General features: G+C 53.8%; 1 protein-coding gene across 5 annotated transcripts; it reads left to right on the forward strand.

Annotated features, from left to right (window-relative positions):
- Positions 1-254: 254 nt before the first annotated feature.
- On the forward strand, positions 255-18,513 carry TAOK2 (TAO kinase 2). 5 transcript variants are annotated; one of them, XM_047087180.1, is made up of 19 exons: positions 258-1,017; positions 4,069-4,235; positions 4,423-4,494; positions 4,593-4,694; positions 5,190-5,235; positions 5,368-5,464; positions 5,614-5,727; positions 5,833-5,924; positions 7,959-8,052; positions 8,150-8,231; positions 9,034-9,201; positions 9,360-9,638; positions 9,806-9,967; positions 11,470-11,835; positions 11,918-12,121; positions 12,410-12,649; positions 15,782-15,994; positions 16,971-17,153; positions 17,246-18,513. In XM_047087180.1, the coding sequence occupies exons 2-19, from the start codon at positions 4,104-4,106 to the stop codon at positions 17,765-17,767; spliced, it is 3,168 nt and encodes a 1,055-aa protein (XP_046943136.1). In that variant the 5' UTR covers positions 258-1,017; positions 4,069-4,103; the 3' UTR covers positions 17,768-18,513. The 5 variants fall into 5 exon arrangements, with proteins under 5 accessions (XP_046943134.1, XP_046943135.1, XP_046943136.1 ...); XM_047087183.1 differs by lacking the exon at positions 17,246-18,513 and adding an exon at positions 16,726-16,833 and having other exon boundaries at positions 16,971-17,063; XM_047087182.1 differs by having other exon boundaries at positions 259-1,017; positions 9,378-9,638.
- The last annotated feature ends 733 nt before the right edge of the window (positions 18,514-19,246 follow it).

Raw genomic sequence — 19,246 nt, forward strand, 5'->3', positions numbered from 1 at the left:
TGCGCCGAAGCCCTCTCCACCGCCAGTTGTCGGACTGCGCGCTGAGCTCCTCCCCCTTCAAGCCTAGCCCTTCTCCCCGCCTCCTTCCATCCCAGGGTCCGCGTGGCGGAGCGCGCGCGCACTCCGGCTTGGTGGCTGCACATCTCCCTGGCCGCGGCAGTAAGGATAGAGGGGCGGGGCTATTCACTTAGGGCTCCGCCCCCTTTGGCCCGGCGTCCCTACCGCGCCTGCGCGCTCCCGCCCGGTCTCCATCTTGGAATTGGGAGGAAGAGAGAGAGGGAGACCGGGACGAGACCGGGGCTGTGGTGCGGAGAGAGGCTGAGGCTGAGAAGAGGAGAGGGAGAGAAGGCGCGGGGACCGCCCTTAGCTACAATCTTTCAGCTGCCCTCAGGAGAGGAAGGGGGAAAGGGAGGAGACCGGGGCGGGAGTGAGGGCTGTCACCCTCGGACCCCGGCGTGAGAGGGGCCGTGCGGCCGGACGTCCTCGGGGTGGGCCCCCTGTCGGTGGCCGAAGACCTGGGGCTCAGGCCCTTCCGTCGTGAATTTCCGGGCTTGACTCCTCGCTTCTCAAATATCCGGGTATCAGCCCCTCAGATCCCACATATCCAGGACTCGGGTCCTAACCTCTCTAAACCTGGGGCTCCGTTTCATAGGATTTCAAATATCGGGTTCAGGTCCCTGCGTGCACCAGTATCCGGGGTTCATTCCCCACGCGTTCAGGTATCAAATTCAGCCTCCCTTCGTTCAAATATCTGGGGTTCAGACCCCACAATCAGAAATCCGGGATTCAGCAACTGTCGCCCTCGCGGAGGAGGAGGACTGGACCGCGAGGTCAGATCAGGTTGTCACCCCCTCCCCTCCAGGGGAGGCTTCCCGGGCCCGCCCCTCAGGAAGGGCGAAAGCCGAGGAAGAGGTGGCAAGGGGAAAGGTCTCCTTGCCCCTCTCCCTGCTTGGCAGAGCCGCTGGAGGACCCCAGGAGGAGGCGGAAGCGCTGGGGCACCATAGTGACCCCTACCAGGTGAGACGGGGTGCAGGGGCGCGGGTCCCTGTGTCTAACATTGAGAAGAAAGCGTGCTCCTTTTTGAGGAACTGGGCCTGGGTAGGCCCTCTCCTCAGAATGAAGCCCAGTGGGCCAGTGGTCAGCCTCTGGCTAGCCGTGCCTTCTGCTGCCACCTTGTTCCTCTTCCTTCATAATATCTGTTTCATGGGGGACCTCAGGTGACAGGGTCTTTGATGTCATTGGGGGTCACGCCCTAAGGTGCTTGAGCTAATTAGATGGGTTTGCACTCTTTTGCTCTTCTCCCATGTTCACTTTGTCCCTCACAGCTACCTGTTCTCCATTATACCTCTTTCTCCTGATTGCTCTGGGGTGTTGATTCCCTTGCCTCTGATCTCTCTGATGGGTCCACTTAGCTTTTTTTTTTTTAGGCATGATCTGGTTGGATTTCTTGTCCTTTGAAGGAAGTGTGTGTGTGCATTTGTGTTTGGGGATGCCTGGCAATATTTTCCCCCACCTGTATTGTTACCTTCCAACCTCCTGCTGATGGTGATACATTTGTCAAGCGGTCTGTCATTTACAAGTGTTTTATATCTGTTCTCTCATGTGACACCCCCCCCATTCACCCTGTGGGGGCCTCTTTTATTGCCGTCTTCCCATTTTACAGTTGAGAATATTGAGGCTCAGAGAGGTTGCTCAAGGTCACACAGTAGCAGAATCAGGATTTGAACCCAGGTTCTTGATGAAGTTTTGCCCCTGCTCCATACCTGTCTCTTGCCGTCTCTTCTTGGCCAGGGGTCCAAAGGGGAATGAGTTGGGGTGAGATAGAAGAATGGGGGGTGGGGTGGGGAGAAGAGCTTCCTTTTTAGGAGGACTATACTCAGAAGCTTTCCCTGATGGGAAGCTCTGGCTCCTGTCTTCTGTCTCATGGATTTTTCTCCCTACTGTGACCTTCATCTCTACCCTGATTCCAGTCTTTGGTCTAGGTTCCTGAGAGGGTTCTGTCTTTTGACAAATGATAGCCATAGTGGTGTCTCTTCACAGTTAAAGCCAAGCTGCTGGGGTAGGATGATCCCCAAAGTCTTAAGTCCTTTTTGTGGTGACCCTGGAGGCAGGGAAGGAAAAATCCATATGCTGAGTGTCTGCATAGTGTTCTTAAGGATGAGATCTCATTAAAAATCTCACAACAGCCCTATGCTGTAATCCGTTTTACTGAAGAGAAGACCAAGCATAAGGAACTTACTCAAAACCCTGTTGCTGTATGTTGCCGATGAGATGTACTGTTAGTGTAGTTTAGGGACAGACAGACTTGGGTTTCCCCATCTGCAGAATGGTGATAACATTGTCCCTTGAGAAGGTGGCTGTGATTTAGCACAGACCTTGGTAATTGCTCAAATGTTCATTATTTGAGGAAGAGGCCCCGTGTGATATTTTGTTGGCATCCTTACATGTGGCCTATGGTCCTGGGTTGACATTCTGGGCTGGGTGCTGGTAAAGAGGTCAAGAAGATTCCTTTGGCAAGTTGTGAGCACCTGCCTTTGTGTGTGGGTGTGTGGTGGGGGTGAGGGGTGCTTGGCAGGGTTGCTGGCAGGAGAATGGAGAAGGGGGCCGATTCTGAGCAGCTTGGGAGCTGCTGAGGGCTTGGCTGAGGGCAATCAATCAATCTCCTGGGCTATTCTGAGCCCTCTGCACCCTGGGGGCCCACCGGAGAGTCAGGCTTACTTCTTGCCCTCCAGCTTCCAGTTGGGCTGAGACAAAATTAACAACACAACAGGAAACAATGCCCGACAGAATATAATTACATGCTAAATTGTTAGGTGCTTTAAAGGAGCTAGAACTCTGCCCTGGGAGTCCAGCTCTGCTGAAGGCTCTTTTGTGCCTAAATTCCAACAAGTGCTTAGCCAGGAGCTTGGCCTGGCATTCCCTGGGGAAAAGGGGCGGGGTCCTTGGCTACCAGGTACTGCAGGCTCTTTCTCTGGGTGTTTGGCTGGGTGCTCTAGGAGCTCTCCCCAAAGGCTGAAGTGGTCAAGGGAGGCTTCCTGCAGGAGGGGGCTAAGAGAGTAATAAGCACACAGGCCTGACTGGAGAGAAGGTCCTCTTCTCTGACCTTGAAGAAGTCCTCCTTCCTTTCTATGCCTCAGTCACCTCATCTGTGAAATGGTGATCACTATCCTGCCCTGCTTGTTTCATAGCGCTGTTTTAAAAACAGTGGTAGAGGACCAGCTTTGGATGTCACTTAACCTTTCTGAGCCTGTTTCCTCATTGCAAGATAAGGGTACCCCGATAGTAATACCTCACAAGGTTGTGGCAAGGGTTGAATGAGAGAGATGCATGTAAGGTGCTTACTGTACATGCTCAATAAATGTTATTTGTACACCACAAATGTCCTGTACCTGTGTGTGATGCATATGCAATCGGACTGGTCAAGTAAGACAGCCCAGGTCACAGAGAGGTCCCCAAAGCCAGCCACCATTTCTGTCCCTGTCCTTCCCATCCTCCCTGCCACAACGTCCCTAGGCGTTTTTGAGAGCAAGTCTTCTGGCCCTTCTGGGCCAATACCCACTTCTAACAATGGCCGGATTTCCACTACCTCCGGCCTGGCCGTTTCCTGCTCTCTTCCAGGGTGTGAGAGGTTGAGGGAGGAGGGGGCCTCGACGCCAAGGGGAACAGGAAGGTGCCTGGAAATATTTGGGGTATGGGACTTGTGGGACAGGACACTTGGGAATCTGGGATTCTGGCTAGGAGGTGGGATCTTTATTCTTAAGGGGAGAAGTAGGGGGGTTGTAGGGAAATGGATCTTGCTGAGGGCTGAGGGGGGTGGTAAGGATGCTTAGCTCTCAGTCTTCCTAGCAGTTTTAGGGACTCCAGGGACCCGGCCCCCGTGCTCTGGTTGCTAGGGCAACTTCATTTTTTTGGAGCTTTGATGTTGTTCCTAATCTCCCCCCTGCCCTTCCTCAGCGGTGCCTCCCCCTCATCAGGGAACTAGGGGAGGAGAAGGCAGAAATTTGAGGGGTCCCTGCCTCTCTCTGAGTGTCTCATCTTCGCTGTAAGGGTCCCCTCTTCATTCTCCAGGTCAGGCCCCACTCTCAGGGCCCCCAGGGGCCATCATGCCAGCTGGGGGCCGGGCCGGGAGCCTGAAGGACCCTGATGTGGCTGAGCTCTTCTTCAAGGATGACCCTGAAAAGCTCTTCTCTGATCTCCGGGAAATTGGCCATGGCAGCTTTGGAGCCGTGTACTTTGTAAGTTGGGGCTTAGGAGAATGGGGTAGGGATGGGCACTGCATTCTTCCCCCTGTGGACCTCCAAGCCTCCTTCTGCGCTGCCATACCACACCAGCCTTTCCTGCCCTCTCCTTTTGGGCCAAAAAATCTTCCTGCTGCCCAGTTCTCACCAAGGGCTTTCACCAGCTTCTGGTCTGGTCTTCTAGGCCCGAGATGTCCGGAATAGTGAGGTGGTGGCCATCAAGAAGATGTCCTATAGTGGGAAGCAGTCAAATGAGGTGGGTCAGGTTTGACAAGAATGGTAAGGGACAGAGCAGGGGACCCCAGGCTCAATGTGCGGGCTGAGTAAACCTCTTCTCCCCTGACCTCCTCTCAGAAGTGGCAGGACATCATCAAGGAGGTGCGGTTCCTGCAGAAGCTCCGGCACCCCAATACCATTCAGTACCGGGGCTGTTACCTGAGGGAGCACACGGCTTGGGTGAGCTAGCCCACTGAATCTGGCCTGATCTTTGCCCCCATCCTTGTCCTGGTCCAGTCTCTTAGTGGGCCCTGTTCCAGGTGCCATTATGGGGACCTTGGAAGGGAGGAAGTCTCTCCCAACCTCTTTAGTCCTCAGGCAAACCCATGGACAACAGTGTCTCCAGAAAGAGAGGCTGGTTTGAAGAGAGTCATAAACTGTTAGTAGTTGGAAAGGGGCATATGGGCTGGAGGAAATGGAGATATAATGGGGCTTTGAAAGGATTCAGATGGGAGCTGTGGTATCTTGTCTCCCCTTCCTAGGGGAGGCCCTGACTAGGAACTCTCCCACCACCACCACCACGTTTTCTCAGTTGTCCTTCCTCTTTGTCTTCACCCTGGAGGTAATGCCTGAGTGAAGAATAGGCAGAGAAGCTCTCTGTTTGGATCTCTGCCCAAGAGAGGTGGGCCAGGGGTGACCAGATGTGCTTATCTCTGACCCTTCACCCTTTCTTAGCTGGTGATGGAGTATTGCCTGGGCTCAGCTTCTGACCTTCTAGAAGGTAAGTGGCTCTTTGGCCAACAAGTGGGAGAAGTGAGAAGAGCAAAGAAGCTGTAGGGAAAGGGATCAGGGGAGCTTGTTCCAGCCCCACCCTTGGGCTCCCTCAGTTTGATGTTTTTCCCTCACTCCCCAGTGCACAAGAAGCCCCTTCAGGAGGTGGAGATTGCAGCTGTGACCCATGGGGCCCTTCAGGGCCTGGCTTACCTGCACTCCCACAACATGATCCATAGGTACAAGGAACATTGACAATGGCTGGGAGGGGGTGCGCTCTACACCACTTATTCAGCTGGGCTGCAGCCTTCTTGGAAACCTGGTGCTAAAGCCCCTTGCCCAGCCTTCCTGAGATGTATGCCTCATCCTTGTGCTTCATCTCCGGCAGGGATGTGAAGGCTGGAAACATCTTGCTATCAGAGCCAGGCTTGGTGAAGCTAGGGGACTTCGGCTCTGCATCTATCATGGCACCCGCCAACTCCTTTGTGGGCACCCCGTACTGGTGAGTGGGATGGTGGTGAGTGGAGGGAGCCCCTAGGATGTTGGGAGCGATAGTTGGCAGAGTCTGGGCAGGTGATAAGCCTCTTTCTCCTGACCATTCTCCCAGGATGGCTCCAGAGGTGATCCTCGCAATGGATGAGGGGCAGTACGATGGCAAAGTGGATGTCTGGTCCTTGGGGATAACCTGCATCGAGCTGGGTAAGGACGACATCCTCTGTTTCTTCATCCTCTTTTCTCTCCACTGCTTTCTCTTTCTCTGTCTCTTTCCATCCCCATACCATTTCATCCTCAGGCCTCCAAGCTCCTGTCCATTTTGACTGTACCCTTGACCCCCAAGTCAGGCAGCTGTCAAATCCTACCAGTTCTTAGACCTGAGGATATCAGAGCATTCTTTTCCTGTCCACTACTCTAGTTTTACTTTTTTTTTTTGAGTGCTAGCTTTGTACCACGCTATGCTAGCAGGTTTTGGGGGTATAGCAATGAATGAGGTTCTTGGCCTTGTGGAACTTACATTCCAGTTGGGGAAACAGATGTGTTTTCTCTTACCGGGACAGAAGCTGAATGGAGGTTACAGGAGCAGTACAACCATAAAGCAAGAGACTTGATCTATTTCAGGGGCTAAGGAATATCTTACAGCAGATATCTAAGCAGAACCATAAAGTAGATAATAGCTGTTTGAAAGACTATAGGGAAGAGCATTCCAGATAGGTAAGAGCAGGCATGCGGAGCTGAGACTGGCTTCAGTTGTTTGAAATATTGCAGGTAATGCCATGTAAAGAGCAGTGAATGATAAGGCCAGAGAGTAAGGCTCACGTGAGTTCATGAGGCCTTGAAGCCTGTCCGGGTTCTCGTCTCTGCCAGCCTATGCTACTGAAATTAACTATTAGTGAGGTAATGTTTGTAAAGCCTCCAACACAGTGCCCGGCACAGACAGTTGCCCAAGAAAAGAGATGCTGTTAGTCTCTCTTATCAACAACTTCCTGCCATGATCTTTCCTACCTCCAGTCTCTTCTTCCCTCCAGTCTCTCTTATGTCAGAGAGATCTGCCCTAGCCGGGTGCTGTTGCTTCGCTCCCCTCCTCAGAGCCATCAGTGCTACCCATTCTCTTCAAGACCTATGCCATCCCTGCGCTTCCTTCCACCAAGCTAAAAGCCCCGCTTTCTGAAAGTTGGCTCTCACCTTTATAAGCTCCACACCCTGAGTGTGCCATGAACTTTTCCACTTTCTTAACTTGGTTTGTATTTTGTCTTCTGCCCGAAGTCCGAGATTTGGACACGCCCTTTCCCTCCATGTCCACATATGTGCATTTGTCACTCGAGACCACAGCTGGGCAGGTGATGCAAATACATTGGAACAAGCCAGGTAGAAGAAAAATATAGAGCTGTCCATTTTATTCCTACTTTTTGGTAGAGATGTGGACGCCGAGAAATATTTCTCTGTTATTGAAAAGAAACCACCAGTCCTGGTTATAAGCAGATAGTGCGTATCAAAGAAGTAATGTGAAAAAGATTACGGCAAACTGGAGACTGCTATTGCTTTGCTCTAGCCCATCGTTATGCGTAAGTGTCGGCTCCTTTTCACCACATCTAAGTTTTTAGAAGAAACCGGACATTTAGGTTATTATTACTAAATTGCTAGGTTGGAATGTAATTTAAAAATTGCTATTTGGGCCAAAAACATAACAAAACATTTGTCTGGGCCTCGAGGAGCTCCTGGCTTGCAACTTCTAATCTAAGGCCCAGCTCCAATATCCCTTTTTCCAAAAGACCTGCCCTTAATCCCCTGCACACCTACCAGCTTGAGAACCCACATGCACTCCCAGCTTCCCAACCATTTTTCTGTCTCCCTCTTGTAACTTGATAGTACTTGTTGAGTTTTACTTAATCTTTCCTGTTAGGCTAGAGGTTCCTTGAGGACAGAGCCTGTCTCTTGTTTTTCCTTATCTTTCCCTTAACACTTAGCAAGTTTTTTGCTCTTACTTGGCACCTAATAGAATGTTAGTTGGGCTGATAACTGCTTCTTTCTGCCTTTGATCTCTATTCCGTTGTATACAGGGGAGAGGATGGGTGTTACATTTTATGGAGGAAATTAATTGAGATGATGAGAATTGCTCAGGGCCATACAGCAAGGAAGTCAGGGAGCTGGGGTGTGAACCCAAATCCTCTGATTTCCATTCCACTCCTCTGCCCATCTGCCACCTCTCACCTTCTCCCTGTTCACCTTTCTCTGTAGCGGAACGGAAACCACCGCTGTTTAACATGAATGCGATGAGTGCCTTATACCACATTGCACAGAACGAGTCCCCCGTGCTCCAGTCAGGACACTGGTGAGGACTGGGATTCCTGGGCCCAGGGGTTAGGCCATAGGGTAAGGCTACCTGGCTTATGGCCTCCCCCCCTTCCTCATCCTCCCATGACTTCTAGGTCTGAGTACTTCCGGAATTTTGTTGACTCCTGTCTTCAGAAAATCCCTCAAGACAGACCAACCTCAGAGGTTCTTCTGAAGGTAAGGGCTCACTGGCCTAGCATTCTCCTAGAACCGTTGCCTGTTAGAACCACAAAACCCTTCAGTGAAATTAGTGATTCCCAGCTCTTCCTCCACCAAGAACTTCATGTATGAATTCCCACCCGCATTCCCAGTGCCCAATGGACTCTGTGTTTTGCAAGATTTTGTCTACCAGACTGTCTTTATTTATTAAGTAATAATTTGTTTTCCCATCTTTTGTTAATCAAAGACGTATATAATTGCCAGCCAGAGCTTCTGGTCTGCGTGCGATAACCAGGGTTACCACACTGATCTGATGTAATTCAAGCCAAAAGCCTGGGTAGCCTTGTCATGGGTAAATGTATGATTTCCCTTAGGTGTGTTTTGAGATCTCAAAAGTAGAGGGGCCCCCATTCCCTTCACAGATCCATGGGGCCTAAGGAGCCCCAGTTGGGAACTGATGTAGACAGTCTAGTTTGACCTACTTGTTTTATAATTGTGGGATACCTTATGAAATCCAGAGAGGCCTCATGACATGTCCAGGGGCACACAGCATGTTGATAGAGGACCTGGACTAGAATCCAGATCTCCTGCCTGTTCTTGTCTGTCAGCTGTGCTTGGAGGAACAGGAGCCTGTCTGGGGAGGGGTGATTGGGTGGTGAAAATGTGGGGGCAGGGCTTACCTAGCACAAGGCCAGCATCAGCTCCTGGTGGGCATGGGCCCCAGGGAAGTTCCACAGGCCAGAGGGAGTGTCAGGGCCCATGGGATATTTGGGGTGGGGGTAGGTGCTCTGCAGCAGGCCTCAGTGTTCTCTCCCCTCAGCACCGCTTTGTGCTCCGGGAGCGGCCACCCACAGTCATCATGGACCTGATCCAGAGGACCAAGGATGCCGTGCGGGAGCTGGACAATTTGCAGTACCGAAAGATGAAGAAGATACTGTTCCAAGAAGCACCCAATGGCCCTGGTGCTGAAGCCCCAGAGGAGGAGGAGGTGACCCAGCTTACCCTGCCACCCTTTTTTCCCCACTGTGTTTTGCTTGCCTCCTAGCAGCTGCTTGGCTCACCTTCCCTCTCCTTCCTCCTGCCCTCTGTCTCCCTGTGCTATCTCCATATACATACCCCTTATCCTTCCCCTTCCCTGCCCAACAGCCTGCGCCCTGTCCACAGGAGGCCGAGCCCTACATGCACCGGGCTGGGACGCTGACCAGTCTAGAGAGTAGCCACTCAGTGCCAAGCATGTCCATCAGCGCCTCCAGCCAGAGCAGTTCAGTCAATAGCCTAGCTGATGCCTCGGACAACGAGGAGGAAGAGGAGGAGGAGGAAGAGGAAGAGGAGGAGGAGGAAGGCCCTGAAGCCCGAGAGATGGCCATGATGCAAGAAGGGGAGCATACAGTTACCTCCCATAGTTCCATCATCCACCGACTGCCGGTATGCAGCTCACCTTCAGGAGGCCTGATGGTGACAAGGCCGAGCCCCAGCTCTCCCTCCCAAGTGTGATTGCTCCTCCTCTAAGTCAGACTGGGTCTCCAGGGATCTCCTCTTGGGCCCAGTGGCCTCTGAACCTTGGGCATCCCTTTCACCTTCCCTTCCTCTAGGGTTCTGACAACTTGTATGATGACCCCTACCAGCCGGAGATGACCCCAGGTCCTCTCCAGCCACCCGCAGCCCCAGCTCCCACCTCTACCACCTCTTCTGCCCGCCGCCGGGCCTACTGCCGCAACAGGGATCACTTTGCCACCATCCGTACTGCCTCCCTGGTAAGTGTAGCCATCCTCCCTCAGCCTGGATGCCCCAAACTCTTAAGTCCAGAGATGATTTGTTTTTCCCCTCTGGCACTGGATTAAGTTCAGATTCCGCTCTCACTTTTTGTTGCCGTCTTTCACTTTCTCCTCTCCTTGACCCTCTCCATTCTCTTCTCCCAACGGACTGTTTTGGTCACATTGCCCGATGTGGGTATTCCTAGTTTGATAAACTCTTCCTCCATTTTCATGGCTAGGCTTAAGTAGCATGTCCTGGGGTGCCTTCCCAGGCCCTTGACCAGCCAGGTGTATCACATCCCTGTGCTGTGGTGCTTCTAAATGACATTGTGATAGGTGTGCTGGATTTTATGCTCCTGGAGGGCAGGAATAGTGGCCAGTGTCTGCCTCATACCATGACTGGCTCTCAGGCTCACACACATGCCTGAGTATTTCATCCTTCCAGCTCCTCTGGAGGGAGAGGGTATGATCCCAGTTGAGAGATGAGGCAGTGGTGACTCAGACATTCTGCTTGTCCAAGGCACTTGCCGAAACACCTTTGGTGGTTTTCAGATTCTCAAATTAAGCAAGACTGGTTTTCCTAAGATCAAGTCATGGTAATGTTTTTCTCAGTTCACAGGAAAAGATGGGTAGACTTTTCATAAAACACAGTCTTTCATCCATACTTTGAGTAAACCTTTAGATTTCGTTCTTGCTTAGTTGCAAACACCAACATTAATTCCGTTATGGGCCAGTGATTGGTCTAGTGTATTCTTATGGGACAGCTGTTCAGATCCTGTGATGCTTAGTGCTTTGTTGTACTGTGTAGAGAGGTCCAGGGTTTCCTGGACCTGATTTCCGGTCCCTGATTTCCAGGGACTTGGCCACCTGGACTAGTTGGAGTTGTGCCCACTTGACAATGGGACCTGAGCTCCAAACCTCAGATGTGGACATCCAGGCCCAGTGTTCTTGATACTCTCAACATCTCAGGGCCCAGATCCCAGCTGCATACCTGGGCTATAATGAGTCCTCAGTGTTTGCTGAAGGGGAAGAAAAACAGTGTTTGTTAGTTCAGAGTGTTCTAGACGCTATTATGCATGTATCAGGCGTAATCTCCACAGCTTTCTATAAGGAGGTGGTATTGTCCCATTTAGCAGATAAGGGAACTGAGGCTAGTGTCATTAACTTGCTTGAGGTTACCTGGTTAGTAAGTGACCAAGCTGGGGGTTGGGCCCAGGTATGTTTGACTTTGAACTAACCTGAATTGTTGCCACTTTTGCATCGGGCCCTGCGCGCGGCACCTTTTATCGACTCATTCAGTGATATCAGCGTGTGAAATAGACTGTATCTCCATCATCCAGTGGAGGTGGCAGACTCAGAGGGGCTACGTGTGATGAAGGCACCAAATGAGAACCGAACCCATGAGTCTGAAATCCGTGTTCACCAATAGAGCATGAAAACCGTGTGAGTAATGAGATGAGGCCAGGACTGAGCCCCACTTCTCATCCTCTGTCCTGCCCCAGGTCAGCCGTCAGATCCAGGAGCATGAGCAGGACTCAGCCCTGCGGGAGCAGCTGAGTGGCTATAAGCGGATGCGACGACAGCACCAGAAACAGCTGCTGGCCTTGGAGTCACGGCTGAGGGGTGAACGTGAGGAGCATAGCGCACGGCTACAGCGGGAGCTTGAGGCACAGCGGGCCGGCTTTGGGGCTGAGGCAGAAAAACTGTCCCGGCGGCACCAGGCCATTGGTGAGAAGGAGGCACGAGCCGCCCAGGCCGAGGAGCGAAAGTTCCAGCAGCACATCCTTGGGCAGCAGAAGAAAGAGCTAGCGGCCCTGCTGGAGGCACAGAAGCGAACCTACAAACTTCGGAAGGAGCAGCTAAAGGAGGTGAGATGGGGCTGCAGCAACGGACAGGGCCTGTGGTGGGTGAGGTGCCCTGACTCCCTGCCCTCCGCATGGCCTTGCCCAGGAGCTCCAGGAGAACCCCAGCACACCCAAGCGGGAGAAGGCCGAGTGGCTTCTGCGGCAGAAGGAGCAACTCCAGCAGTGCCAGGCAGAGGAGGAGGCGGGGCTGCTGCGGCGACAGCGTCAGTACTTTGAGCTTCAGTGTCGCCAGTATAAGCGCAAGATGCTGCTGGCCCGTCACAGCCTGGACCAGGACCTGCTGCGGGAGGTAGGCCACCCCACCCTCCATCCCCCTCCCCACAGCACAGGCACCTATTTTTCCCTCTACCCTCTTTCGTGCTGTGGTTTGGCTTCTCTTCCACACCCCTTGTTTCCTCGTGCCTGTCACCCTGCTAGAGCTCCCTGGGCTTCCATTCCCAGGCCAGCCAGCAGCTTGGCTCCTTTACACCCCTCAGCTCCCCATGCTCAGCTCCCTCTGCCAGGGAGTTCTGGGGCTCTCTTGACACCAACAAGGCTTCCTGACTGAGCTCTGGGCCCTGCCTCCCTTCTGCCTCAGGATTTGAACAAGAAGCAGACCCAGAAGGACTTGGAGTGTGCGTTGCTGCTGCGGCAGCATGAGGCCACGCGAGAGCTGGAGCTACGGCAGCTCCAGGCTGTCCAGCGCACACGGGCCGAACTCACCCGCCTGCAGCACCAGACAGAGCTGGGCAACCAGCTGGAGTACAACAAGCGGCGTGAGCAAGAGTTGCGGCAGAAGCATGCAGCCCAGGTTCGCCAGCAGCCCAAGAGCCTCAAAGTACGTGCAGGCCAGCGTCCCCCGGGCCTCCCGCTCCCCATTCCTGGGGCTCTGGGACCACCCAGCACAGGCACCCCTAGAGAAGAGCAGCCCTGCTCATCTGGCCAGGAGGCAGTCCTGAACCAAAGAATTCTGGGAGAGGAGGAGGAGGAGGAAGCAGTTCCAGAGAGAAGGATTCTGGGAAAGGAAGGGGCTACCCTGGAGCCAGAGGAACAGAGGATATTGGGGGAAGAATCAGGAACCCCTAGTCCCAACCCACAAAAACATAGTTTGATTGATGAGGAAGGTTGGGGTCTGCCTGAGGAGGAGATAGAAGAGCTTAGGGTCCCATCCCTGGCGCCCCAAGAGAGGAGCATTGTGGGCCAGGAGGCAGCTGGGGAATGGAGGTTATGGGAGAAGCAGGACGGGAGCCTCCTGGATGAGGAATTTGAGCTTGGCTGGATCCCGGGCCCAGCGCTGACCCCAGTCCCCGAGGAAGATGAGGAAGAGGAAGAGGGGGCGCCAATTAGGACCCCGAGGGATCCTGGAGATGGCTGTCCCTCACCAGACATCCCCCCTGAACCCCCTCCAACACGTCTGAGGCATGGCCCTATTAGCCAGCTCCCTGGACTCCTGTCCCATGGCCTCCTGGCTGGCCTCTCCTTTGCAGTGGGATCCTCCTCTGGCCTCCTGCCCCTGCTACTTCTGCTGCTGCTCCCACTGCTGGCAGCCCAGGGTGGGGGTGGCCTGCAGGCAGCGCTCCTGGCCCTTGAGGTCGGGCTGGTGGGCCTGGGGGCCTCCTACCTACTTCTTTGTACAGCTCTGCACCTGCCCCCCAGTCTGTTCCTCCTCCTGGCCCAGGGCACCGCACTGGGGGCTGTCCTGGGTTTGAGCTGGCGCCGTGGCCTTATGGGTGTCCCTCTGGGCCTTGGGGCTGCCTGGCTCCTAGCCTGGCCAGGCCTGGCTCTACCTCTGGCAGCTCTGGCAGCTGGGGGCAAATGGGTGCGGCAGCAGGGCCCCCGGATGCGCCGGGGCATCTCTCGACTCTGGCTGCGGGCTCTGCTGCGCCTGTCGCCTGTGGCCTTTTGTGCCCTACAGGGCTGTGGAGCTGTGGGGGACCGAGGCCTATTTGCACTCTACCCCAAGACCAACAAGGATGGCTTCCGCAGCCGTCTGCCCGTTCCTGGGCCCCGGCGGGGTAATCCCCGCACTGCCCGACACCCGCTAGCCCTGTTGGCGAGGTTTTGGACCCTGTGCAAGGGCTGGAACTGGCGCCTGGCACGGGCCAGCCAGGGTTTAGCCTCCCACTTGCCCCCTTGGGCTATCCACACACTGGCCAGCTGGGGCCTGCTCCGAGGTGAGAGGCCCAGCCGTATCCCCCGGCTGCTGCCCCGTAGCCAGCGCCGGCTAGTGCCCTCTGCCTCTCGCCAATCAGCGCCCGGGACTCTAATTGGGCGGCGATCCCGACCCCGCCAGTCCCGGGCCCTGCCTCCTTGGAGGTAACCGACTAGCTCTTCCCCTGCCCAAATCTTAGAGCATCGAGCACTTTATTTCCCACTACTCAGTGAGGTTTCTCGAGTTCCAGTCCTCTCCTCCCTTTCACCCCTACCTCCTTAGTACACTTCCCCACCTCAGCCCAGTCCTCTGGACCTCTAGACAGGCAGCCTCCTCCACCAGGAGTTCAGAAGTTACACTTTGTGTTCTCCTGACACTCCTCCCCACCCTAAGTTATTGCTGTTCTCCCACTGTGTGTGTGCTCATCCTCACCCTCATCAACTCAGGCCTGGGGCCAGGGGTGGCGGTGGGTGGGAAGTCATGTTTTTTTTTTCTCTCTTTGATTTTGTTTTTCTGTCTCCCTTCCAACCTGTCCCCTTTCCCCCACCAAAAAAAGAAAAAGACAAACACAAATAAAATATCTGAGCGGAACTGTACCTTTGGCCCAGGCTGCCTCTGTCTGCTTTGTCCTGCCGCCTAGCCTCCCCGGTATGCCCCCAGTCTGGACCCTCGGCCCCCAGTTCCATGACCTCTTCACCCCCATCTACGTTATCTTAACCCCTTTCACTCCTCAGCCTCATCCTCTCTGCCTTCATAGCTTCGTTGCACCATGACCACCACCAGCTCAGAGGTCTGGGCCCCTGTTGAGCTTCCACAGAACTTCTTGGCCCCACAGCTCCCCTGTTGGTGGGTTCTTTTCCAGAGAGTGTCCTTAGGTTCCGGGGCCTTTTGTCCTTATCACCTGCCTTTTGTCCCAGCCCCTTCCCTATGTGGTTCCCTTCTGGGAACTGAATATCTCCCCTGGCATTAATTAGGCTTTACCCTAGAGGGCTTGGGGAAGGGACTGCAAACTACAGTAGGGGGTGGTGAGTTTGGGGGGCCAGGCAGAGAGTGGGGGCATGGAAATGGGATTGGTTGTGGGCTTGGAGTGGGAGCTGAGTGTCTAAGGGGCTGGGCTGGGACGTGGAGATCTGGTCAGGGTAGCAGCTGCTGGCCCATTGAACCTGTCAGGCCCTTTCTGGCCACCTCCTTTGCCCCTTTCCCTTACGTGGCCCTAGATGGGGCCACCCCATCTTATCCATTTCTCAGCTCGGAGCTTATCCTCCTTCCCTCCCTCCCACCCTAAGGTGTTGAACCTGGGACTTTCTCTGTCTTTCCTTAGCTGTGTCGCTCTCTTCCATGGGTGTGTTATGTGACTTGGTTTTCTCACTCTTGTGCACGTTCTGTATCTGCTCACTTGGTTTCTGTCTCTGGGTTGTATTTCCTCTGTCTTTGCATGGTCAGAGCTTCTTGTGTGTACTCCGTACCCTAAAGATTCTCAGTTCTCTGTCCACGAATTCTCCTGCTGTTTCTTGTGTTTTCTACCCAACCCTGAACATGCTCTTGGAACATGCTCTTGTTTACTTGTATCTCTTGCCCATTGAGAATCTTCCTGATCTCTCTTCAGCACAATCCCATCTCTCCATGTCTGTCTGTATACAGCTCCCCCCGCCCCCTCTGTCTAACATGTTTTCTGTTTCTCTCCCTCTCCCTGTCTCTGCTTCTGTCTCCTCTCCTCCTCTCTCTCTTCTCCCCTTCTCCCCTGGTTGTTCCTCCTCCTCCTCCTCCTCCTCCTCCTCTCCCTTGCCCCCATCTCCCCTTGGTCCGTCCACTGCATAGTCTAAGGAGCTGCAGATCAAGAAGCAGTTCCAGGAGACGTGTAAGATCCAGACTCGGCAGTACAAGGCCCTGCGGGCACACTTGCTGGAGACCACACCCAAAGCTCAGCACAAGAGCCTCCTTAAGCGGCTCAAGGAAGAACAGACCCGCAAGCTGGCGATTCTAGCCGAGCAGTATGACCAGTCCATCTCAGAGATGCTCAGCTCGCAGGCGGTGAGGCCTGGGGTCCAGGGAGGGAGCGTGGTGGAGGCTGGCCTTTGTACTCCCGCCTTGGTTATGGGAAGTTGGAAGTGGGGGAGTGCGGGGAAAGATGGGGCTTTTGTTCTTGGGGGAAACTTGGATACTCTCCCACTGTTAGTATTCTCCACAATGGTTTTTTTTTTTTTTTTATCTCTCTTGAGTATTTTCTTAAGGTCTTGACAAAGCCAGCCTGACTACTCTACCAAGAACCACCAAGGAAAGAGTGGCTATAATTGTTTCCTGGGCCTGAGTTAGTTTAATGTGTGAACAGGGAGCAAATCAAAATGATCGTGGCCCTTGGGCCGATTTACCCAGACTTCTGAGGATTTTGAAGATTGCTGTTCTAAAAGTGATCACACAACAACACTGGAATGGGCCAATTAAAAAATACCATAGCGTAAAAAGTGACAGTGCCCCTATTCATTGCCATTCTCTCACCCAATCCCATTCTCTGACCCAATCTCAGTTAACTGTTAATAATTGTATTTTAGGTTTTTTCCCTATGCATATTTGAAAGATTACACAAAATTATAAACAAAAGTAGGATTGTGTTGTACATACTGCTCTCTTCTTTTTCCACCTAGTATTTCTTGGACATTTTTCCATGTCAGTACACCTATCTCATTTTTTAAACAGTGTAGAATTTTCCATGGTATGGACGTACCATAATTTATTTAACCCATCCCTTATTGGTGGACATTTAGGTTGTTTCCAGTATTTTGCTATCACAACGCTTCAGTGAACACCTTCGAGCACATGTGCAAGTATACCTGGGGGATAAATTCCTGGAAGTGTAATTGCTGTGTCACAGGGTATGGCGACCTTTCATTTTGATAGATGTTGAGACTGGCTGCTTCTTGAAACCTTAGGGCCCAGGCCTACCTGGGGCAGGGGAGGATTGCGGGGGTGGGGGAGGAGGCCCCTAAAATTAGTTCTCCCTGTTTGCCAGCTACGGCTTGATGAGACCCAGGAGGCAGAATTCCAGGCCCTTCGGCAGCAGCTGCAGCAGGAGCTGGAGCTGCTAAACGCCTACCAGAGCAAGATCAAGATCCGCACCGAGAGCCAGCATGAGCGGGAGCTGCGGGAGCTGGAGCAGAGGGTGGCTCTGAGGCGGGCGCTGCTGGAGCAGCGGGTAAGGGGGCTCCGGCACCAAGAGGCGCTGGGGAGGGCAGGCTCCCCACCTCCTGCCCCCGGATGCGCTAACCTCTTTTCTGGGTGTCCCAGGTGGAAGAGGAGCTGCTGGCCTTGCAGACAGGGCGCTCCGAGCGAATCCGGAGTTTGCTCGAGCGGCAGGCCCGTGAGATCGAGGCTTTCGATGCTGAGAGCATGAGGCTGGGCTTCTCCAGTATGGCTCTGGGGGGCATCCCAGCCGAGGCTGCTGCACAGGGCTATCCTGCTCCACCTCCTGCCCCTGCCTGGCCCTCCCGTCCTGTTCCCCGATCAGGGGCACACTGGAGCCATGGCCCTCCTCCACCGGGCATGCCCCCCCCAGCCTGGCGTCAGCCCTCTCTGCTGGCTCCTCCGGGTCCCCCAAACTGGCTGGGGCCCCCCACACAGAGTGGGACACCTCGTGGTGGAGCCCTGCTGCTGCTAAGAAACAGCCCTCAGCCCCTGCGGCGGGCAGCCTCAGGGGGCAGTGGCAGCGACAACGTGGGCCCACCTGCTGCTGCAGTGCCTGGGCCTCTGAGCCGTAGCACCAGTGTCGCTTCCCACATCCTCAATGGTTCCTCCCACTTCTATTCCTGAAGTGCAGGGTGGATGAGCAGATGAATGGGGCAGGGGCAGGGGCAGGGGTGGGTGGAGCCGGTTCCTGGAGGGCTGTAAGCTTGAGGTCCACCCACAGGTGGGGGACAGGATGTTGGCTCCAGCTCCCCTTAGACCTCCTCATCTCATGAGCTTCTTGGGCTGGCCAGTGGCCCAGGGCCAGCTTGGGCCTCGGTGCCTCAAGGCTGACCAGGAGCCCTTGCCTCCCCACCATGGTGCCAGGGTCTCTCTCCATCACAGCCTTGGGAAAGGAGGGAGATGTGCGTGTCAAATATTCATCTGGTCCCCTGGGGGAGGGGAAGGGTGGGTCTAGATATATTATATTCAGAGAACTATACTACCCCCTGTAATGGGGCCATGGACTGGGGATGCCAGGCCCCCCAGACCTGAGGTGTGGCAGAGCAGGTCTGGGTGGGGAGAACAGAAGGAAAAGGCCTTCCTAGGAAAGGATCAGGATGTTGTCTTGGGGTCAGGATGCCTGGTCTCTCCATTCCCCCGTTGCTGTCTGACGTCCTGTGCCGTTTTGTCCTTTATCTTTTTTCTTTTTCTTTTTTTTCTTTTTTTTTTTTTTTTTTATTGAGATCAGAGCTGGGGCAGGGGAACAAGGGAAGGACCTTGGAAGGGGCTGCTTCCAGACCTGGGGGCAGTCGTGGGAACCCCTCCCAGCTATGGGGTTGGCACAGAGCCCCACAGCAAGCTTTTAATAAACTGTTGGTTATTCTAACAGACCCCGGGACTCACCCTTTCTGTCTAAAGTGTGTATTAAGGACTGTTCGTGGGAGGTGATAGTGTCATTTGTATTTAAAAAGAGAATTTATTGGGATGTGTAACTAAAAATTTCAGTGATTTTAATGACTTCGGGTAGGACTGGATCCACAACTTTAAAGGAGGTCATCCATCTCCTGACTTCTGCTTCCCTTTGTTTTGACTTCAAAGATTTCAAAAGGTTCACTTCACACCAGGCTCCTGGCAGCTCCAAGCCTGTATCTTCATAGCAATCTCAACAGCAAGAATGCCAGCAAAGTCCTAAAGTGACTTCATTGGCTCAGTCTGTAGCCAGAGGCCTGGGGTACTCCTGACCAGGTCTACGCCCTGTACCCACCCCTTAAAGGCTGAAAGAATTGGCTCAGGGACTAAATGGCTGTTTCCAGGGGGAAAAGGAAGACGTAGACACCAGCTGTCCCCAGGTTCTATCATTATGTTCCTCACATTCTTCTTAAGGCCAGTTACTCAGACCTTCCTCCCAACTAGGCATTAGGTTATGATAGCTAAAAGCGTGATGATAATGAGGGCCCTGCTGGTCAGGCTGGAGGAAGAAGGGTAGGAGCCACCCTCTTCTCTGATAGAGCCTGGTGGCAGATTGGATGGCAGGGTCTGGAGGCTGGGACTTCCTTTGGAGAACCTGAGGGAAATGAAAGGGAATGGGATGGGGTAGGGAGGCAATGGCTACTCACCTTCCTG

This window comes from Lynx rufus, unplaced genomic scaffold (assembly GCF_022079265.1).
Source record: "Lynx rufus isolate CCGP_SWC_20201006 ecotype Redwood Valley unplaced genomic scaffold, mLynRuf1.p SCAF_23, whole genome shotgun sequence".
Lineage (NCBI taxonomy): Eukaryota > Metazoa > Chordata > Mammalia > Carnivora > Felidae > Lynx > Lynx rufus.

Bases quoted from the DNA above. Each gene is read 5' to 3' on its own strand.
- TAOK2 (XM_047087178.1), top strand. From the start codon at position 4,104: ATGCCAGCTGGGGGCCGGGCCGGGAGCCTGAAGGACCCTGATGTGGCT. The intron at 5,465-5,613 runs GTACAAGGAACA...CATCTCCGGCAG, and splicing joins TCCCACAACATGATCCATAG to GGATGTGAAGGCTGGAAACA. The intron at 9,202-9,359 runs GTGACCCAGCTT...CCTGCCCAACAG, and splicing joins AAGCCCCAGAGGAGGAGGAG to CCTGCGCCCTGTCCACAGGA.